The 23,988-nt window shown below is 39.9% G+C and overlaps 1 protein-coding gene across 1 annotated transcript in view; it reads left to right on the top strand.

Moving 5' to 3' along the window:
- Positions 1–19,929, top strand: part of DPP4 (dipeptidyl peptidase 4) — an 82,067-nt gene extending 62,138 nt beyond the window's left edge. Inside the window, exons 20-26 of the mRNA XM_065931645.1 lie at positions 169–363; positions 2,745–2,799; positions 3,410–3,509; positions 6,179–6,243; positions 16,765–16,837; positions 17,095–17,168; positions 18,811–19,929. Coding sequence (XP_065787717.1) covers positions 169–363; positions 2,745–2,799; positions 3,410–3,509; positions 6,179–6,243; positions 16,765–16,837; positions 17,095–17,168; positions 18,811–18,912 — 664 coding nt within the window. The 3' untranslated portion in view covers positions 18,913–19,929. The remainder of the gene's footprint in view (positions 1–168; positions 364–2,744; positions 2,800–3,409; positions 3,510–6,178; positions 6,244–16,764; positions 16,838–17,094; positions 17,169–18,810) is intronic.
- The last annotated feature ends 4,059 nt before the right edge of the window (positions 19,930–23,988 follow it).

Genomic DNA, 23,988 nt, shown 5'->3' with positions numbered 1-23,988 from the left:
GACTCTCAAGTTTGACAGGACCCATTGAGAACACCCTGGTAGCTGGCATGATTTCAGGCTCATGAACAGGAAAGATGTACACCTCTTGTCCATGGGGAATAGAAACTCAAGCCTTCTTCATTTGATTCAGGAAAACCACAAAGGCTAACAATTTGGCATTTTTCACAGATATGCAGGCCCCTGTAGTCAAAAAGCAGATGCTATCTTCAGACTCAACTGGGCTACTTACCTTGCAAGCACAGAAAACATTGTAGTAGCTAGCTTTGATGGCAGAGGAAGTGGTTACCAAGGAGATAAGATCATGCATGCAATCAACAGAAGATTGGGAACATTTGAAGTTGAAGATCAAATTGAAGCAACCAGGTGAGTGACTAGGAGGTGAATTCAAAGGCTGTTTAATTCCCCGCCCCCCATTTATATTTTAAAGTTGTGAAGTATAAAGAGTTTCAAGTGTCCTGGGAAGAATCTTTCATCCTTGGGCTAGATTTTTAGTGAAAATATTATGTTTAGACTTAAAAGGGAATTGATATGTGTGCCACCATCTTCTAGCAGTAGGGACTCAGAATTCATCAAACATGTGGACAAAACAGGGATAAATGCGCCTCTGAGTGAACGTCTAACTAAACAAACAAGCCACTCCTGTAGTTGAGGATAAACAGAGGAGATTGGTGTGTTTATGTCAGAGTAGGATGACAACCACGAAGTCTTAGGAGTGGTTCCTACATTCTGCTGAGTGAGATCTCCTCCCCCAATTTGGGAAAGTTGTAGAATACAACCATTGTCACTCAGTTATAAGGGATCCTTTAAGGATGAAGCACATCAATTGTGAGGCTATAAATAGATGTGGTCTGACTTAAGAAAGATTTTAACCTTATTGGTGGTTACCCTGGCATGCACATGTAACATGCAGTGTTTTACAAACTGCCTTATCCCTGAAGCTACACAGCAACCCTCAGAGATGAGTGTTCAGACCTTACATTTCAGGTAAAGAAATGGAGGCTCTTAGGTTAGATAATTTGCCAAGACTGGTCAGGTCTTGAATCTGGGTTTCCCTTCAACTTACTTTCAGTTGCATTCAACTGGTAAATGGGGAATGTAGTCTTTGAGGTTCCATAACCACCTGCAGAGATGTCTGAAAAGCATAATAAACTAACAATTTAAATAACATGAAATCAGAAACTAGGAAATGGAAAAAAATTGTGAATGATTAAATGGATGGAATAAAATGCCTTTTAAAAAAGGAACAACCAACAAGGAGAAAAGATAATTTATTAAGTAATCCTAAATTTGTTAAAGTTAATGATTAGCTATTTTCCTTGAAAGTAAAAAATAAATAAAGAAAAGATTTAGATAAGAGCATAAGTTGTTTTCAAGAGTGAGGCTTTGATATTTTACAAATTCATCTTTATTTATCCAGATTCTGTGAGAAAGGGCATGGCTTCCAGGGCCTCTCAAGTCTAAAATGATAGAATTGTGTTATCCACAATATACAACTCTGTTTAAAAAGTAATGAGTAAATAAAAATAAACGGAAAAAAAAAAGTAATGAGTAGTTGCTTTTCAGCAACTCAAAGGAACTATGTACAACAACACAGATGAATCTCACAGACTGTTGAGTGAAACAAGCCAGGAACAAAAGTATATATCCTATATCCACAATCGAATTTATATTCGTACAAATTCAGGTGGAATTTTTCTGGGATTCAATAAAAGATTTTTTTTTTTTCAAAGAGAAAAATGACCCAGAGGCTTTTGGGTGATAGTATTGCCCCATTTTTTGCTCCAAGGTATGCTCACTCTGTAAAGGCTTATGAGCTTGTACACTTGTGATTTGGTACACGTTTCTGTATGTATGTGTTCTAAGTTTTAAAAGTTTACATAAGAAGATGAACTGAAAACTACTTATATTGAATTTTTTCTAATATTGCTTAACTCAGGGCAGTCTAAGATATATACCGTCAACTGAAAACAAAGGTTCTTAAGGTCACATATAGGTCAGTGTGAGGGTCCCCCACCTCCCTCAGTACTACCAAGTTAAGAGCCCCATTTGCTAGATTGTTTTTTTTAAGTAAACCAGTTGCCTTTTGATGTAAGTCTAAGACTAAGAAATAGACACAAAGAATATTTTTCTCCTTTCTTTACCTGGATTCCAACCATACAATTTAGTGACAAAACAACATCTTAATCCTTCAAGGAAGAATTGCTTCATATTTCATAGTGTTGAGTTAACTAATCAACACCCATCATAAGAAAGGATGTGTTTGAGAATGGTGTTTAAGTTCTCAGGTAGGGGGCCCAGGGATATTTCTAAGCCCTGCACAGATGTTCTCCAAGCTCCCATGTTTCTCTATTGCAGGGGCAGCTTCTCTCAAACTGAAAAACATCTGGAGAGATTTAAATTCAATTATGTAAAAAAAGTGCATCTGGGCTGCAAATTTTTATATACAGCTGTGAAAAAAACAGCCAGGATTTGTTTTCTGTGAATCATACAGACACACACACAACACACACACACAGGCATAATTTTTATGGACTCCAAAACAAGTAAACCTTGTTCATCTGGCTCTTAAGTTAAAAATGATAGACCTTGATCTCAGGTGTTTATTTGATTGCTGGCAGCAATTAATCTTAATTTCTAAAAGAATGAAATAGAGAACAAATAGCAGGGTTACACATTTGTGCAGTTACCTTAGTTTTCTATACACAGTGTGATACTAATTCGTGGACTTCTTCCATGCATTTTAGACAGTTTTCAAAAATGGGATTTGTGGACGACAAACGGATTGCAATTTGGGGCTGGGTGAGTACTTTGGCTGATGTATTCCTTAGTGAATATAATCCAAAACAGGATAATTTACTTTTGTTTGTACATATTTGGAGGTGTAAATCGCAACCATCATGTCCATCTAAGAAGGTCCAAATGTCTTAGATTTCTGGGCAATGAGTCCCCCCCAGGCTTACACTTTTGTTTATTACAATGGGGGAAAGGAGGTGAGCGAGGAAGAAGAGGCAAGAAAGAGGGATAAAGAAAAGGAAAGATAGAGGGGGAGAGGGAAGGAGAGACACTTTTTCTCAGGAGTCCAAAAAAGTAAAAACTTAGAGATTATTGCCCTTTTGTTTTATTTTTTTCTTTAACTTTTTTTGTTTTGGTCGTTTTGTGTTTAATTAGTACTACTCGGCAAAATGTCAATACTTTCCCTGTTACACCTACCAAGAAAAGGGACCAGGGCTCTGAACGGGTAGTCTTTAGATACGGCCCAATTAAGGCCAATTTAAGCCTCCTCTATCATGCTTTCTATCTCGAAAGAGGCACAGTATATAAAGATGTGAGAAATGTGGAAACTGCGACTTGCCTGCCATATGTCCTTAATTCCTTTACCTCCATAAAAATAACTGTTTCCATTTCTTAGTCCTACGGAGGGTACGTAACCTCAATGGTGCTGGGAGCAGGAAGCGGTGTGTTCAAGTGTGGAATAGCCGTGGCGCCTGTATCCAGGTGGGAGTACTATGGTAGGTGATGGCCCTCAGGTACAGAGATGCTGAGTGCGAACCTTCTCATCTCAATGCCAAAGCCATTCGTTTCTTAGTTTCCCTGTTTCTACAGTGAAGAAGCTGATTCATCTTAGATGTACTTTATGGATACCTGTAATAAGACAGTCTCACTTCTTCTGCTGTTGGGAAAGGCTGGGTGGTATTAAATGCTACCTACATATTTAGTTAGCAACCAATTCTGTTTCCTAAATGTCTTATCAAGAAATTATGTTTTCCACATTTTATAGCATTCCCAGTGCTACAGTTCTTCAGATCCCCTTCCTTACCTTTATTCTACTTTGACTTTGGGGCTTCACATATTACAAGAATAAGAGAAGTATTTCTTTCCCTTCAGGCTAAGGTTAAATATAAAGTAGGACTTTGGGTGGAAAGAAGAGACTTTGGCAGGAGAATTCCTGAAGGCTTTGTTTCCACTAAGTAGGTGAAAGTCACTCTAGAATATTCTTTACCCCACTGAGAAAGTATTGTTCTATCATATACATGTAAGGCTATGATTCCCAAGGGGAAGGGGTAAGCAGTGGAACTCTAGGTAGTGGGGAAGAGCCAGAGGTGGTGACAAGATGAATTATCTTCCTATATCTCTTCTGACCCCATCTCAAGTCCTTTCTGCAGTATAATGATAGAATCATTGATAATGAATATACTTATTAAACATTTTATACCCTAATGTATGGTAGTATATGGTAATACTAAAACTGTGGAAAACTCTAAAGTCAAGAGAAGCCAATGTGTAAAAGATACATCAATGTCTTTCTATTGAAAAAAATTGGAGAACATGGTTAGGACTGATCCTCACACAATAGATTTATTTTCATATAATACTTTCCTGCTTGATACTAATTGTTCTGTATGATGGCTTATTTCTGGAGACCTCTGGTGGTCAGTAAGATAATAGAAACAATCTTCATGAATTTGGAAATATATAATGGTAAGAAGAGTTCATTAAATGTATATGAACCAATCTAACAAGAACTTTCTAGAATTCTTGCATGTGTGAAAATTTGAACAATATTACTCAAAAATCAAGTGGAAGGAGTGCATAAATGGTATTGCAAGACATACTTCTAAAGTTTACACTGACGTTAGTGAAAGTGAAAGATGCCTAGTCATGTCCAACTCTGCGACCCCATGGACTATACAGTCTATGGAATTCTCCAGGCCAGAATACTGGAGTGGGTAGCCTTTCCCTTCTCCAGGGGATCTTCCCAACCCAGGGATCGGACCCAGGTCTCCTGCATTGCAGGCAGATTCTTTACCAAATGAGCTATCAGGGAAGCCCCACATTAACCCCTGACATTAAGCATTTTTTAAATAGTATTTTAAAAATTTTAGATCTTCTTACATAAGAAAACCTGGTTACCATAATAAGAAAGGGCCATTATGTTCTAGGACAAGAAGAATTATGCCTGTTTGGAGGAAAAATTATTTTGCCCTTAAAAGCTATTCCTACTCCCCCACCCCATTAAGTGTACATCCCAAGTTATTTCTATTTAAAGTTAAAAGATGAACATTTTGGGAAAGTCTTATATTTTAAAGTGTGCTTTAAAATATTGTATTTCCTATATTAGCGTCCTCTAGATATGTACAATTACATATAGTCTGTATTCACTTTAATCAAAATGATAAAATAATAAAAACTCATTTTGGAGGAAAATATTTTTATTTCCATTGAAAGGGCCTGAGCAATATATATGGAACAGTTAATACTAGTTATCAATGCCAGTCATTCAAAAGGGGTTAGAATGTTGCCTAAGCTTATTGTTTCGATGATCTATTCTTCTAAATAATTAATTAAATTGGTATTGAAATACTGCTACAATTACAGTGATATTCATGTCATTAATCTATATAGCACAATGGAAATATACTTATTTACTTACTGTAACCTGGCCATTTTTCAAAAAGTTATTTCACATTTTTAAAGTTATATTGGAATTCAGCAACAATACATTTTCTCACTGACATTTTAAAAAATATACATATATGTATACATAGAGCTATATATATATATATATGTCTCTCTCTACAAAATGAGAGAAAACATATTTAACTTGCCTTATGATGGAGTAGTTGAGCCAGTATGGGGTTGTACTTCAAATAATGATAACTGAATTTTTTGCTTTCAGTCTGTCCCTCCCCCACCTAAAAAAATATGTTTTAAGTGAGCAACTAGTAATTGAAAATTATGAGGAGTTTCCAGCAGGAAAGAGAATATCCTAAAGTAGGGCATATACATGTGTCAGGACCAAGAAATTCAAGACAATTTAGACATTAAATGACTTGCTAATCAAGATCTTTAAGGGAGTCAGATCTTTAATGTAGTATCCTTGTCACTGAGCATTTCACATTTGACTTTTCTGCAGGTGAGTTATTGTTTGGGTTTTAGATCACCTGTTTTGATCTCCCTCTGTCCTGCAGGGAAGGGCTAATGGGAATTGGTTACAGGGATGAGTATGGAAAGAGAGGAGTCTGGATGCATCAACAAGCCAAGCAGAAACTATCTGAAGGAGATACTTCTGATGGTATAACACTGTAGACCTTTGCGCAAGTTAAGACATAAAGTAACCCAGTAAAAGGGGAAAAGCTTGTATTGTATGAATTAAGCTTTTTTCTTTTCTCCATCACAGACTCTGTGTACACAGAGCGTTACATGGGTCTTCCAACTCCAGAAGACAACCTTGACTCTTACAGGGTAAGTGATAGTGAGCTAGATCCATTTTATAACCCATTTATAAGTGGTATAAGAACATTTTTAAGTGCATCTATTCTAGAAAATATATATTTTTATTTCCAACAAAATTCTTGTTAAAAAATAACACAGGTGGTTTAGAGTTACTCCAGTAGCTTCCCCTACTATATTCTGCATAATTACAGCCTTTATCGTATGCTATATAGGTCACAATATGCATTCATTTGGAAATACAAAGCAACACCAGATAATTACTTTAATTATAAAAAAAATTCCGTTTAGAAAACATGTCAAATTCAACATATTCCTTTAGAGCCCAGAAGACACTCTAAGTCTTTAACCACATATTAAAATTTCTTATGGTATTATCATAATTAAGATGTATGTACAAGCCTATAATTTTCTTATTCTTAGCCAAATGTGTACATTTTTTTTTTCCCCACAAGATTTGAGTAAAGCAGGTGTCCTATAGGTGCAGGAGGGTAATACTCTGAAAAGCTCTTGAATCCAAATTACTGAATAGCATCCTTCAGGCTGGTTGCCTGCTTGGAAGAGTCAGTGGGCAGGTTACTACACAAACGGGCTATCGCATCTGAGATGGGGCCTGGGTGCAGCCATCACTGGCAGCCTGCATGCTAGCGTGGGTGCCACTCAGGGCCAGGGCACTCTCTTTGGTAGCACATTTGCTTCAGCTGGAATATCAGCCTAAGTACTAGGGACCCTTCAGGGCATTGCACCATTCCCCAAAACTTCCAGATTTTGTCATGTAAGTTGGAAACCCCTAAACGTACAGATGGCTGGGTCAGCCATCCGATGTTTACATTCTTCAGAGGATATTCAAAACTCTTCCCAGGATAGTGAATTAAAGAGAAAGAAAAACAATAACCCATATAATTTAAGAGCACCATTTCTTCTCATCTGTGAAACAGCTCTCGGTGCTTGGGCTTTGTATTCATACATTGGTCTAAGTCTTATTTGTACATTTTTGTAAGATGTCATCATTATTAGGGGTTCTGAGCCCATTTAATCAAAGCACAATAAAATGCAAATACAATTTCCAGTTTTGCTAGGCATGTATAGTTTAGTTTTACATCTTCCTTTCAGCTTTATTTAGCAAGGCTCGTGTGGGGTGTGGTGGAGAGGGGTATGAGTACATTTGTGTCTGAGTTTGTGTTTTCATCTCTGTTTACCAGTCATAATAGAAAAGTAACAACTGTATAAAATAGATAGCTAATGAGAACCTACTATGTAGCACAGGGAACTCTACTTAATGCTCTGTTGTAACCTAAATGGGAAGGAAATCCAGAAAAAGAGGATATATGTAAATGCATAGCTGATTCACTTTGCTATACAGCAGAAAATAGCATAATAAAGTAACTATACTGCAATAATTTTAAAAAAAAAAGAGAGAAGTAACAACTTATGAAATGGGATGTATGAATCATCTTCTACTACAAAGCAGTCCCATAATCAGGTTGTCCTTATGTCCTCTGATTGTCCCACGTGATACTTTGGACGAAGTTTTTCCCATTCTTTCTCCTCCACATCCAATCACCTGCTTTAGACATCCTTTCCCTGCTTCATGATCACATTGCTGATGCCACGTGACTACCACCTTTCACAACCATAGCCCCCCTGCTCATTCCTTAGCTGGTGTCCCTATACTCCAGGCTGTATCGCACAGAGAGGTAAGAGCTTAACCTCCACTCACAGCACTTTCATGGACTTTTCCCATGGACTCAACTAAGTCCGGCTGTTATTCTTTAACCAGGTGTTCAATACCTTTCTTACAGCGGCCCTGGAATGTCATTTTTTCCCCTTCCACCTCCATCTATTAGGTGGCGAAGGAAATGGCAACCCAGTCCAGTATTCTTGCCTGAAGAATTTCATGGACAGAGGAGCCTGGCCGAGTTCATGGGATCACAGGGAGTTGGACTCGACTATGCGACTGTCACTCACTTCATCTTTTAGGACACTTGTACTGCTCTCCTGGTGGACTAGCATCCTCTCTTTTGACTCACATGTTTTCCTTGTATATCTCTCTATCCTCAATTTATTATTCTTGGATTCAAAGTTATTTTGTACTTCTTTTCCCCCCTCTGTGGTATTATTAGTCATTCAAAGCTTTCCTCAATATTGTAGTCTTTGGATCACCCAGTATAAAATAGAAACCTTAAAATCTTTTTTGATTTAATTTTAAAACTTCTTGAGTGGAAACACTGTTATAAAAACTATACATCTCCATCATCTCTCTCATTTTACAGCTCTAATTTTCTTGTCAGTGACCCAACTGGGATGCTTACCTTTGAAAGCATCCCTCCTGTGGTGCACCATATTTGGGGCAAGGCTAAAAGTCTTTCTTAAATAATCCCAAAGTACTAAAAAAAAAAAAATCCCAAAACATCAGAGGTATACTGCCCAGGACCCTCATTCTGACTCTAGATGCTGGTGGATGATGAGTCAAAGTTCATTTTAAAAACCCCATCTTGAAAGTCTTTGAACCTCGAAGGACAGGGTGAAGTCCAAACCTTGATATCCAAGGAAGTCCATGGCACCTACTCTACTGCGCTCCAAAAACATCAGCCAACAGGGTGTTTCCTCTTCAGTCAGTCCTCGCCCTAGAGGATAAATAGTTTTAATCTGCCATGTCAGCCTCTATCTTTTTCCAGATTTTCCTACAGGCCTCTCATTCCCATACCCATCCCCCTCTTCTCTAACTCTGCCCCCCCACTGGCGTGGCCATTTTCCTCGCTCCTCTTAGGTGTTCTCTGCGTGAGCTAGTCATGTAAATAGAAGTCACTTCCTACTGCCGATGGCAACACACGCACACTGGGAGCACAGAGTCACTGTCTCACTTTGCTGCACAGATGGCTCCCGAGGACTGTTTAATCCTTCCACGCCAGGAGTCGGGTTTTCTTGGCACAGAATTCTCTGCTGGCAATGGACACATTAAAACTGCCAGTACCAGGGAGCTAAAGGTTCCCAATGTGTTACTCAGAGGAATTATTTGGGTGGGCGATAGTTAAGGTGGGTAGGAGAAAGTGAGGTAGATGTATTCTCTGTATTGTTTCTGCCCTGTAAGTTGCCTCCTCAGAAAGTGGAGAGCTGAATCTGAGTACCTATATTTGGTGCACAGCAGGCTTTAGAATAAAGCTGCCCTCCTTTGTTTTTTAAATGAGTCTGTGCTTTTGTCTCTGGCAGGAATACATTCAAAGATTCTATTTTCCTCTAAGGCCCCAGCTGCCCCTCTGGACCCCCATCTTCTTTTACTTTTCTTTCCCAGGTTGTTTTTATTTCCTCCCTTTCTCTCTCCTCCTCTCCTTCCCTCCTCCTACCCTCTTGGAAAAAACAAAGGAGACAATTCCTTACAGGTTTTCCCTGTTCTCTGTCTTCCTGTGGGTCAGGAGAAATATTTTGAAAATGAGTCCTGTATAGGATAGCCTGTTGACTTTCTTCAGTACGTCCAGGATAGGAATGACCAAAGTGTGTAACAAGCAAGGTCTTGATCTTTGTACACCTTTTCAACTATAGAATCATTTATCTGTAACCAGAATTATAGCCTTTGGAAGAGAATATAACTTTTGATGAAACTCAGATGAGAAGATTCATTATTAGGTCATTAATGACCCAGACTTGGAAGAATGTAGAGGACAACCAAGAGAAGGACATTTTGTGAAATAAAGGTCATACTTACTTTTTAGGAAAGGAAATTGAAGGAACCATTTGTATGTGTAAATGAAACAAGTGGGGATGACATGTATAGTTGTTCAGCTTGTGCACTGCTAAAAGCCAGTCTGAGCTCCATTCACTAAGGCATGCACCTCTAGGGCTGCATCCAACCAGAAGGAGTGCCTTTTTTTATTCTTACAAAGCCACCATATAGATTATGGGACCCTGGGACTAAGACAGGGACCCAATGCAGTGACATAAGCAGTGATCCATAAGACCCTTTTTATAGATAATCACCCACCTACTGCCAAGTGGCAAGACAGAAGCACTTTTAAAGAATACTGGGAACTTAAAGAGGAAGAAGACATTCATGCCCCTTAAACTCCAAGGAGCTGGTCCCAGAAGCTCTAAGCAGGCAGGCAAAGTAGAGGGATGACAGTGAAGCCAATAGGCAGTGAAGCTCTGTGGAAACATTTTTTTTTTCTGCTGAAAATCTCAGAGCCTCACTTAGTCCATAGCCAACAGAAATGGCAATAGATTTGAGCAAAAGAATCAGATAGTCGATAAGACAACCCTCACCCCCATTATGTGCTCAACTCTGCAACTCATGGACTGTAACCCACCAGGCTCCTCTGTCCATGGGATTTCCCAGTACTGGAGTGGATTGCCATTTCCTACTCCAGGGGATCTTCCCAACCCAGGGATCAAACCCTTGTCTCTTGTGTCTCCTACATTGGCAGGTGGATTCTTTACCACTGTGCCACCTGGGAAGCCACCACCCCAATAGCAATAAGCAAATAGCGACCATGGCCCCACCTTGAGGAGTGGGTTCCTAACAGTGATGAATAGTTTCTACATGGCCAATCACAGTTTCTACATGGCCAAGCAAATCTGTAAAAAATCATTAACGTGGTAGACTTTCATTCACCTATTTGAGGTGCCTGGTGTTTTAGTTGTTCAGAAGCTGGTGACCTTGTTGGTGGGACAAAGTATGCAGACAAAATTTTTGAAGAGAAATAAAAGAAAGTAGTAATAAAGCATGAACTTGAGCATGACGGAGTGCCCACTATGTATGGAAAAGATTAGTGATTTCCAGATCGTGACTGTGGAGCCCCAGCATGCCTTCCGAGCATGTAGTGGGGAAGGGAAGTGGCTGAGAAGCTGGGATTTCACCTTCCCCCCACTCCTCTCAACCAAGGGGGACTCAGTTTCATTTATTTCATTCCTTTTTTTATTCACTCATTAAGTGCTTCTATGACCAGATGGGCTTCCCTGGTGGTTCAAATGGTAAAGAATCTGCCTACAATGCAGGAGGCCCAGGTTCAATCCGTCTGGAAGATCCCCTATAGAAGGGAATGGCTACCAACTCCAGTTTCCTTGCCTGGAGAATTCCATGGGCGAGGAGCCTGGTGGGCTACAGCCCGAAGGGGTTACAGAGTCAGACACGACTGAGTCACTAGCACTTCACTCTTCTAAGCTCTTTACATGGATTATTAGGTTCAGTTCTCCCTCAAATTCTCTGAGATAAGTGCTCTAATTATCTCCATTTTATTGACCCAGAAACTGAGGTGCGGAAATGTTATATAAGATGTAGCTACTGAGGGGTAGGGAAGGGAGAGGGCACTTATCTGGAGCCCGTCAAGGAAGATTCCGGGAGACACAGAGGAAGAGCGTCGGCTGCCCGAGGGGTGAGGCAGAGGAGCAGAGGCGTGGATTTGTGAAGCAGATCGGATGAACCGAGAGATAACATGGAGCAGGGCTGTGGGAAGAGCAGGCCAAATGGTGGCTAATAAGGCAGGATGGGAGGCTGGGGAGGGAATGGATTCACAGAAAGCAGCATCAGATCAAGGGCAAGAGAAATGAGGCCCAAGTCCTGGGCCTCGTTGCCAAGAGAAGAGGGCAGCCTGGAACACACAGAAGGGACTGATTTAACTTGTAGAGGAGATTTATTTTGCATTTTGCTCAGAATTTGATAGGCTTTTGGCAAGTGTACGAAACAGTCATAGATTTGGCAGTCTTCTGCTAGCAGATTTGAAATGTTCAATCCTTAAGAACTGCTGCATCGTTAGGTTATGCAAAACAGGGTGCAATTTTGTAAATATGCCATCTTGTACTGATTTGACATTTGTTCTATTATCCCAGAATATGCCAAAGGGAGAGAGACCTTCAGATTTAAGCCAAACCTTAACTTGTTTGTTGAATGCTGATAAAATGTTGACTGCTGTGTGATCTTTAAAGAAGCCAGTGTTGCTGGGTGAGGCCTGAGGTAGGGCCCCCTGTCGGCGGATGGGGACTGTTCCCTTGGTACAGTTGTTTGATTGATGTGAACTAGTAAAACATCTGATATGCTGGGTTGAATTAATTTTTTCTTAACATTTTTTGTGGCCTCTGTTGTGGCATGAATGGTGCTTCCTTAAATAGCTTCATTTAATATTATTTATGAGGCTTTGACGGCAAGTGGGAGAACGCGCAGGGCAAGTCAGTACACTGAGGGTGCTCTCTCACTCAAGTAATGGGTTGTCCATTAGACCAGTGGCTGCTCTTTCTACCAGGTAACGATGAGTAATTTGGCTGTGAAGTAAAGGGATGTTAGAATATGATGTTAAGAGGTGAGGACTTTTGAGTTTGACCTGTGCTCAAATTCTGTTTCCACCATCTATTCGCTTGGAGAGGTTACTGAATCCCTGTGAACCGCTGTTTCCTCATCTGTGACGGGGACAATCAGACCTGCCTCACGAGGTTATTGAAAGGATTAAAGGAGACACCTGAGCCTGCCATGAAGTAAGCTTTCAAAACCATGGCAGCTGCCGCCATTGTCCTTGGGAAGCAAATTGTCCTTCTGGTTCCTGGATGGCACAGGGGTAGCTTAAAAATTGTTAGACCTTCTGTTTCTCACAGCACTTCCCCACCCTTATCAGCTCTCTCTTTTATTTCAAAAATACAAAGATTTATTTGTTGGAAGGTAACTGAAGAACCAGCATGATCCAACGAGCAGCTACAGATGGTTCTTCTTGGGGCTTGAAGGAAAAGCTCCTCGCAGAGATGCTGAGGATCGGCATTGCCACTGGTCCAGTCCTTCCCACTTCGCTTTGCCAGGCTGTTGCTGGCAGCGGGGCTCTCCGGAAGTTTCTAGCCTCGGGAGAGTGCCAACTGCACCACCATTGCATCCCTGCCCATTTATCACTCTAAGCTTCCTTTTTAGGAGCTGGTGACAGACTATTCGGCTTCTAACTTAGTCATCCATTTCCTTTTTTATTTCTGTTTCCATCGATAGGCAAGTGGGGATTATCCTATTTTGGTGGACTGAATTAGCACAATTAAATTATTTCTGGTCATTAATTCTCCCTTAAATTAGCGCCTGCATTTCTTTCACTGGCTTTGGCTGCTGCCCTTCACTGATTAAACTGTGCCATACAGCGGGCTGTCAGGAGTCTTTCTCTTTGGAGAAGCCAGGATGCTCAGTCTGGTAGGGAAGGATCGGTGGTTCCGGAGGCAGGGGGACACAGCTGCATCTTTCCCCCCGGGGGGAAATGTTCTCAGCAGCCCGAGAGCCTTGAAATGGGTGTGTGCCTGAGGCTGCCTGGCTCCCACGCACTGAGAGGTCCCTCTTGATGCATCTCCCAGCGAACAGGGGGACGTGCACATTGGAAATGACACTCTTATCTTGTGGTTGCAGGGGAAGCCTTTGTTTTATTTTTCGCTTGCTGCATTAAAGTATTTGTCTTTCTTTCTTTGTAGTGTAATATTGTTAATGTAAAACAATTTGCATCATGACACTTTTATCACAGTTTTCGTCTTTTTCTCAGTATGTTGCATTTCTCACCATGTCTAGTTCATCACAGCTACAGTGTGTACATCACAACATTTATCTTAGGCTCAGGGTTTTACTTGTTTATAAAAATTGTCTTCTTTCAGCCTGTATTCACTCCATTTAAGAAAAAAAAAGGCAGCCAGAAACTGTTTTGGTCCAAACTCCAGTAGTTATCACATTCCTTGCTAACTGTCCTGCGTATTTATATGTCTCCTAACTATTACTCTATGTTTCAATGACATTTCTCAGTTTTATGGCTCAGGGAGGTTGTGAAGTAGCTTTTGCTCTGCACTCTGCCAAGCAAGGAAGCCCTGGGAGGCTTTTAGAGGTGGGGGGCGGGGGGAGGTGACACAGCTGTATATTTGGGTCAGGTCTAGGTGTTAAAGGTGACCATCTTTGGCAAGTGAAGAACTTGCTTCTCGTGGGGAGAAACAAGGTGGAGGAAACAACTGCGCAGGCGCAGGAGGATGGACTCGGGCGCCCGGGCCTGGGGCTCCCTCCGACTGTCAGTGTTCACTGTCGGGGTGTCCGCCCCAGACTCTGCTGTGCCCAGTTTTGAATCCTACACTGGCCTTTTTGGTAGATTGATTTTGACCCCTTCCTCTCTCGGGGGCAGAACATCGCTCAGGGTTCTATTGCTGCGATAGGCGCTGCATCAGCCACACAGTCCAAAAGTGCCTCATAAATCTCGCAGGGCCGTGCAAGCCTGCTCTCTTCCAATGAATGAATGCTCTCTTGCGATGAATTCTAAGACGGCCATGAGCACGCAGGCGCAAAGAATACCCCGTGTGTCTGTTTACTGCAAATCCCAGGACAGTTCAGTAACAATTTCTTTCCTCCTGTATTTTTGCTGAAGACCACATCATAAGCTTGGAACTTTACTGGAGACTCAGTGCAACTTAGGAGGTAAAAGAGGTTCTACCATCAAGACTTTTTCCAGCTCAGATTTCCTCCTGTAACCTGGTGCACCTGACTGTCTCCATGTAGAAGTGGGATTGCTATTAATAGACCTATCTCGTAGGAACGTCCTGAGGATTAAATAGAGCGGTGCTTTGATAAATCCTTTGAGATGCTTAGCAGAGTGACTTGCACAGAGTACACAGTAAATGTCAGCTGTTGTTACTAATGGCATTGTGTATGGATTTAAAGTGGGCAAAGCATATTTCGGTAAATTTCAGAATGAGAATATTTTATTTCACTTCCCCTAGCTGTTCCCCCTTGCCTCTGCAAAATTAGGATGGAGTATAGTGAACAGTACAATATAAGTGGTTACCTTTCTTTCATTTATCCCTTTAATTGATATTTAGCACTGTATTAAATGCTCAGAATAATGAAAAATATAGACAAATTCCTTTTCTCATGGAGTTTATTGTTTAGTTGGGTTTATAACAAACAAATATTGACTGACAATGAATAAATGAATAGATAGAAGAATGGATGGAATAACATTGGGATGGATGAACAGATGAATGAATGGATGAATTCATCTGGGACATCTCACCAGATAACACATTTCCCTAAGAGTAAAGTAAAATAAGAGTGTGACTTTTAATGAGTCCTAGATGTTTATTCTGAAAGTTTGTGGGTAAATTCTCAGTTTGGGTCAGAAATGGCATATGGTCAGGACAAGTGGGACCCAGCCTGCACAGAGGAAGAGGGCCTTTGCACTGTTTTCCGGGACAAGATCATTTTGTCAATGCAAACATGTTGGGTGACTTTGTCCTAAAAGCTGCAGACAGAATGTCTTTTTTCCAGAAACACTGTTACAGCATCCTGACATCAGTATCAGTAATTTAACCTTAATAAAAGCCACGTCTCTTGATTGCAATTTCAGTAACAGTAAGAGGAGTTAAGCTTCCTCCCATTTCAAACACAACAGTGCTCCGCAGCAAGTCTCCTGGTGCATAGTTCACTGATATTGAAGCTGGAGCTAGAACACAGCCACTTGGACCACAGCCCCATCCTCTTCCTGCCAGACCTTCAGGGTTCCCATCCTGATGTTAGCTACAAAGATATCTGTAAAATATAAACCTTGCCTCTCATAAAGTTGACTTGATTCACCAAGATGCTGCAGGACAAGTTGACTGATTTGAAATCTGTCGGGAGGCTAATGGCCCTTCCTCTGCCCAACTCATAACGAGACAATAAAAGTAGGCTCCAACTCATGCCTTCCCAAAGTCACTACAATGTCTGTGACATTTTTACCTTCATCCCAGCTCTGCAAACATCTCCAAATTAAGACCAGATGATTAGTTCCATACTTTCAAAGCGTTTTCATTTGAGACCCCAGCCTCATTTTAGAAGTCCTTCCTAAGGTTATGAAGCAGCCTTCAAAAAGCTGACCTCCCAATTTTTTCTCCTAATTACCTGGCTTGGTCCAATAGTGACATTTTCCTCAAGACAGAATGAGGCAGACAACCAGCCACTGATTTTCTAAGGCCATATTTGATCTTTGTCACCCCTCTACCCTCCCATATGTTACATTTGCCTAGGTTTCAAACATCTGTTTCAAAAAAGGTAATGCCTGCTTCTCATTCAGAGCCTAGCAATGTGGACCAAAGTTCATATGACATATTGCAGAGTATGTTTAGTTGCAAATGCTATGTACAGGCTCTTTGAAATGTAGCATGTATGGCACCATGTGACACATGGTTGCCATGGCAATACACTTTTTGGCTGAACTACAGCATAAGCCCATGGAACATACATTGCTAATATGAGACTCTGCCCTGTGCTAATGCAGAGGACCCAGCCAATCTGGGATCTGGGACCCGAGGGGTTTTGCATGTGGCCTGGGTGGCAGGTGCCCTCTTCTGCATGTGCAGGGAAGATGTGGCAGTCTCGCTTTCCAGTCCTTCTCCCAATCACAGGGCATGCTGTGCATTCTGCCTTGCATGGAGACAGCATTTGCTTGAATATCGGTTTGCTATATTTTGTATCAAAGGGGGCCCCAGCTGAAAACATTTTATTTTGTAAACTGAAGTGAAAAATCAGTTTATGGCAGATCTTTTTTTGAATAATGACATTCTTTTTCCCAATTCCAGAATTCAACAGTCATGAGCAGAGCTGAAAATTTTAAACAAGTTGAGTACCTCCTTATTCATGGAACAGCAGATGGTGAGTTTCAGTTAATTAGACTTTTTAGTATCACAGACAGGTTTGCAATTTCACTACTGACAAAACAAAAGCATGAGGGGCAAGACTGTTACATTTACTTCAATAAAACAGTGTTGCTTTCCACAACTCACTTGTCTTGGGATAAATGGGATGCTGAGTCCTAGAACTTCAGACAGTCCCCTTTCTTCTTGTGCCTTTTCCTACCAGAAAAGTGGAGCAGCTATTAGTTACTTTCTGTTTCCTTTCTCTCCCTGCAGATAACGTTCACTTTCAGCAGTCAGCTCAGATCTCCAAAGCCCTGGTGGATGCTGGAGTGGATTTCCAGTCAATGGTATATAGCAAAGCTTCCTGCAAGGGGAAGGAACTTCCTGGTGGGGTCTGGTTCCCCTCTCACGATTACTTCTCTCATCAAGCTCCCAGGAGAAAGGGACAAAAGCAAAAAAGAGTCTTATTTTTCCAGTAAGAAGTTGAAGAAGTGATATACTTGAGCCAGAAACACAGTCATGTTCAATATCAGTTAGGGGTTGAAAAGCACAATATTACTATCTTGTGAGTGTCAGATCCCTAGTCTCGTGATTGCTCTTCTAGCCCTATGATTGTCCCGTCTCTCCCTAATTTGACTCAAAAGTAATCACTTACCCAGTGAAAAGTGTGGCGAAGTAATTCTAAGGTGCAAGCAGCATGCTAATCGCTCAGCTCAAATATGAAAAGCCATCTCTAGTATGTGTTACTAGCCCTTCTAACAAAGGTGAGGTATAATAATCAGCAAGTTTCAGTTTTTGCAACTTCCATGTTATCTTTTGTTGAGCAACTACAGGTAATAAACAATTAGGCTGGGTTTATAAAGTCAGAAATGGCTAGAGAGTTGCTGTTGCCTGTTCAGAGGATGCTTCTAGGTATTAAGCAAAATTCATTCTATACACTAGACCTTTTCAGATTAAGAGAAAAAAAAAAGATTATATGTGTGTGTTGCACTAAATATTTTTGTGTTAAGAGCTTTCTTGTCTGTATTAGCTTTAATAGCCTGCTTCCCCTCACTCTCTTTTGACATACACACTTTGCTCTGTGCTCAGTTCAAGCAGTATCTACTGTATTTAAAAGCGGGACAGTCATTTGATACCAAAAAACATGGCATATATTTTGGGGTTTAGATCCTTATGAGGTTGTGGTGTATATTTCCACTGTTCAAAGAAAATACATGATACTTTAAGCAATTTTTGAAAGTTAATTTATGTCTCCATGATATATGTTTTCCTGGCAGTGACTCCCCACTTGTTTAACATGGTGGTATGAGTTGATAAATTTTTGCCTCAGGTCATCAACTCTTCCTACATAAATGTCAGACATACAGATAAGAAATTCCAGTGAAAAATCTTACGTGTTTGAAAATAATACATTTGACTTTTGACCTTACTTATGCTAAACATATATATGGAATACTGAAGTAGATTTTTCTAGTTCCTTAGTGATATACATTAGGAAAAATTGCTTTTTAAAAACATTTAATAGTTTTTTTTACTGCAGTGGAGGGGAAACTTGACAGTTGATAACACTTAATTGAAGTGGGCTTTATGGGATAAACATTCCATCCTATGCATGATAAGTTTCTAAGTGTCCTTTGAGTCAAATTTGAAAATGGACTTAGATATTTTCATTGTAATACACATATCCTTAAAGCAGTGTGCAGTGAAGTCAAACTCATGGTGACTTGTCTCAGCACTTACCGAGGACAATCAGAGATTCCTGCAAGACAGAGCTACATGTCTTGGAAAAGGTCTGGGCGGGGTAGGGAGGGTGCGGGGGTGGTAAGAAAACCTGTTTGATCATGTTTCAGTTTACAGACTGATTGAGGAGTTAAAACATTGTGTGTTATTCCATGCATGCTCATGAGAACTCATTTGGATTTAAAAAAAAAAAAAAAAAAAAAAGGCAACTGACTTCCTAATCCTGACCTCTCTCTTTTGTCTCTCCAGTGGTATACAGATGAAGACCACGGGATCGCCAGCAGCACAGCACACCAACACATATACACCCACATGAGCCACTTCCTAAAACAATGCTTCTCTCTACTTTAGCACCTCGGAACGGCATGCCATTTAAAGCTTGTGAAAAGCTACTTTTGCTCTCATTATCTCAAAACTGCACTGTCAGGATGATGCCTTAAAAAAATACACTCAAATCGAGAAAAATAAGTTTACCTTGTTCCCAAATTTCATATCTATAACCTGAAATAGGGACTTCTGTCTTTGCAAGAGACTTACCTTATGGAAATTTCAGTCTGTTTTTTTTTTATTATTATTATTTAAAATAATTTCCACATCAGCTGGTGAAACAGCAACTAAGAATTGTTTTTATGGGAGCTTTGCAGAGGTTCCCTGAGCAGCATGATTTTCTAACTGGACTAGTCCATATCTTGTTCTCTTCTTTGAAGGAATGGCAGGGTGTGGGCAGTGATGTCACTGAGGCAGGGGCAAGAAAAGAGGGGTTAGGGAGAGAAGCTGGCAGGGCAAGGCTGCGAACCCCAGTCCAAGCCTGCTGACCCAACCAGGCTACTGTCAGCTCCTCAGAGAAGAGCTGTTCTCAGCCAGACTGGCACAGTTTTCTGAGAAAGACCATTCAAACAGTCTCAGGAAATCATATATGCAAAGCACTGACTTCTGAGTAAAACCACAGCAGTTGAATAGACTCCAAAGAAATGAGAGGGAAACTGCCAACAATGCAAGGCCCCCAGGTGCCAGTTATGGCTATAGGTGCTACGAAAACACAGCAAGGGTGATGAGAAAGCATTGTAAATGTGCTTTAAAAATACTGATGTTTCCTAGTGAGAGAAGCAGCTTGGAAGGGAGATGTGAACACATCAGCTTGCCCTGTTAAGATATGAAAATATTTGTATTGCAAATCCTAACTTGAAGGAGTCTTTGCATCAGTTTTTCTTACTGCATTTCTTTGAGCATCTAATTAAAAGAATATTTTAACTTTCTTGGACTTGTTTTTAAAAATTGAAAATAAGCTACAAATGTATATAATATGATTCCCATTCTATATACTGTGGAATTTCTCCTGGTCAGTAATAAATATGCCTTCATTTTTTTCAGAGGTGTTTTGTGTCTTGAATCAGACCTAAACTGTATTGGCATATGGACATGCTTACCCAGAAAGGCTCTTGTTTATTTTGCTTGTTATCCCAAACTGCCTTGTAAACATGGAGAGGGTTCAGCTTTTGTAAGAAATAGATACAAAGAAATGTGCTAAATTAAGCAGTTCATAGGGTTTTAATCTAATATCTCTATATATACAAGTTCTGTTATCATACTTATATATAAAGCTTTTAAAAAGTCAACGTAAAATAATTTTGGTTATTTATGTAGTATATAACTTATAATTTCATTCCAGGGAACTATGATGAGGCACATAATATCAAAAATATCATCTTGATATCCCAGATGGCTTAGTGGAAGTTTAACAAAGTCAACAACTTAAGTGTTTAACTAATTATCGGTTGACATAACTATATTAATGAAATCATAGATTTAAGGTGCTGAATTTAGCCTAGAAAAGTAAAGTCTTGATAAATAAGAAACACATAATAATTTTGTTCAATTATTTTTAAAATGGCATCATTTTTAACAATTGATTTTATAAACTCATAGTTAGAAAAAGTTGTCCCAGACAGGATGAGCTACAGCAAAAAAAATATAAAAATAGAAGAATTGGAAAAAAATTTATCAGTTCAATATGAGACTGGTGAGTCATGCATAGGAATGGACAGAAGATTCTGAAATTGTTTCAACTGTATTTTCAGGACATGGAATTGAGTGGTTTCTCCTTAATTAAGTGTCATATATTATTCATTCATTTGGAACCGTAAGTCAACCCTCAAACCTATAGGGTTCTTGTCATATTTCTGATAATAGAGTTCATTCATCTTGAGTAGCGAGACCAATCTTTGTAGAGTTCTGTATCCAGAAACAGAAATCATAGGTTACATGTTCACATCCCAGACTGAATTTAGTAATAAGAAAAGCAAAGTAAGTTGAAATTCTCCTTTTAAGTTAATTGAAACCGGATATAGTACAATATCAGATATTGTTTAGATACTAATAAGACCATTTTACAACAGTAGATATTGTATAATATTAGTTGCTATACAGATATTAAGACCATTGTATAGTATCTGATAGTGTACAAGTACTGAACAATATAAAAACTCTATGAATTTACTGTTTCTTTAGTTTCAAAACATGCTCCATGTTTTCTATGGAGTTCAGAGATAATTAAAAAAAACCCCAGCACATATTTTTCACATAATGAGAGTTACAAATGGTGATAATGTGCTTGAAGTTAAAGTAAATTTCATCTGACCCTCATAAGACAGTTTTACTCTCCAGTAAGATGAGTTTTTTGGGAAAGGAAGTTAAATTGACAGATAAGAGACAAACAATCTGAGGGTATATTTGAAAAACACAGAATTAGTCATGCCAGTAAGATGTACAGACTTGTTTGCCTTTAACTATTGTAGCCTCCGCAGTTACCTGGATGATAAAATGCCTTCATAAGCAACCTGTTAGATCGCAAAAGCACCCAGGAGTGCACATCCCAAAGGAAGGAAGAAATGGTCACATCTCCTCTATGGATACAGTGTTTCTTCTTAAAGTTTTGACCAAGATTTTTAGAAAATCACTTTTAAAATTATTTTTGAACTTTTTTTGTTGTAAACTTTGCTAAAAATGATTACACACCTTCAAACTTTCTTAAATAACCGGCAAAGACCATAATTTGGTGCATCCTGATGACTCTAGGCCACCACCATGAAGCTCAGTGATCACATCAGGCTGTATGTCATTCTGAGTGTTTCTTACCTGCAGGTGGTCACTAAGGCTACCAGTTTCACCATTTGGCATTTGTTGCTTTTGCCAAGTTGATGTGAGCATTCCAATTTATAAAACTATGACATTTGTACAATATTTTAGATTAAATAATCTCTAAATGAAAAAAAAAAATCAGTCAATCCTAAAGGAAATCAACACTGATTATTCACTGGAAGGTCTGATGCTGAAGTTGAAGCTCCAATATCTTGGCCACCTGATGTAAAGAGCCAACTCATTGGGAAAGACCCTGATGCTGGGAAAGATGATGGGCAGGAGGAGAAGGGGGCGACAGAGGGTGAGATGGTTGGATGGCATCACCGACTCAATGCACATGAGTTTGAGCAAACTCCGAGAGATAATGAAGGACAGGGAAGCCTAGTGTGTTGCAGTCCATGGGGTCACAAAGAGTCGGACACAACTAAGCAAATGAACAACAACAAATGAAAAAAAGAAAAAAAAAAAGAATGGGTTTCTTCAGAGTAAAGTAAGAGAATCTTGTGTTTCCAATTTTTTTTTTTAATTAGTTGGAGGCTAATTACTTCACAACATTTCAGTGGGTTTTGTCCAATTTTGTGACTGTTCTTTCAGCAGTGTCCGAGAGCATTTTTATATACATCCTGAAAGATCTGGAGTGTGTATTCAGGATAAGTCTGAGGGATACAGATGGTTGAGAGTGAGACATGAGTGTGAGTAATAAAGCATAACGTCACTACCCGTAAGAAAAGCTCGGAGCATGGTATTAATGAGACCAATGTCATGCTCAGAAATGTATCATCCTTCTGATGTCACCTTTCTGTGACAGGATTAACATTTAAACTCAAAACTTTGAATTAATAAAAAGAAAGGTAATTTTCTTACTGCTAAATTGACAATGGTTTTTCTGGAATTAATCTCCAGTAAACTCAATCAAAATTCTTATTCTAAATAATCTTTCATCTGAACAGTCACCCCAAGTTGGTCAGATTATTTAAAATGCATGTATGATCAAAAATGTGACTTAAACAACGAAAACTTTATAGTTATTCCAATAAGTTTTGCCTGTGCACGGCAGGATTATGCTGACTTACGTTTCCTACCTCACCCCTGGTCATAGGGTTATTGGGTTTTCTAAAGCATCCTCTGACCTTGTTTGCTGAACTTTCTGGCAGATGTGCACATCTCTTGTGTGAGTCCTCTAAACCCTCTGTAGGGCTGTGTGTCCCATTCCATGTTAAGTGTGTTCCTTTTCATACTCAAGAGACACAGGTTTGATCCCTGGGTCAGGAAGATCCCCTGAAGTAGGAAATGGCACCCCACTCCAGTGTTCTTGCCTGGAGAGTTCCATGGACAGAGGAGCCTGGCGGGCTACAGTCCATGGGGCTGCAAAGAGCCAGATATGGCTGAGCAACTGAGCACATCCCAAGTCATAATATTTGTGACTTGGGAGGAAAAAAGTATTTTCATTGATTAGGTTTGGTTTCCTGTGTTAATCGCAGAAAGATGAGTGACAAGGAAAATGTAACATATTGAAGGAAAATTATTCAACCCGGTGCTGGTTGCATGAACCTGAATGACTGTTCGGTTAAGGCGGAAGGCGGTCACATCGTGCCTCCTGCTAGGCGGTCAGGGCACTCCAGTCTAGGCTAGACAGACGTGGCTTACAGTCTCAGCATGGACACTCACAGTGAGGAACATTTTAAAGAACATTACTGAGCCTCTTTGAACCCCAGCTACTTAATTTGAAAGAGATACCAGAATGCCTACCTTCCATAATAATCGCATTGTTGTGAAGATTTATGCACTATACCTGGTTTGATGAGTTCATGGTTTGCACCAGTTCTCCCCATAGGTGTCTCACGTCCGCAGGTGTAGGGCACATGAAGTTTCTTAATGAGCATTTGCCTTTCTTCCAGTGCTGCCATGTCAGTGAGAATCCTTTGTGGAGCTTTAATCATTCTTAATAAACTAAGAAGCCACATCTTCTGATGTATTTTACTTACGAGTCTGTCTACAGCCTTTGCTGGCTGAATAAACAGCAAAGAACAGGAAGAGCTAGGTTCTAGAGAATTACTAAGAAGGGATAAAACACTATTGTTACCTTTAGAGACCTTATAAGCAAATGGAAGAAATCTATAACTCTACACACACCAGAAGGTAAAAATACATAAATCCAAAGCTAAGTCTATGGGAAGAGTGGATGAGGAATGTGGGATCAAAAGGTAAGCAGTGGGGAAGGTGGTTTCTGGACTCACATGAGCCAGCCCCTGGCTGAATTTTGTTGCACACTTTGATTTTTTAAATTGT

The sequence above is a fragment of the Muntiacus reevesi genome, chromosome 3 (genome assembly GCF_963930625.1).
Source record: "Muntiacus reevesi chromosome 3, mMunRee1.1, whole genome shotgun sequence".
NCBI lineage: Eukaryota > Metazoa > Chordata > Mammalia > Artiodactyla > Cervidae > Muntiacus > Muntiacus reevesi.
Note: the sequence above shows the minus strand (reverse complement) of the source record. Positions and strands in the feature narration are given on the sequence as shown.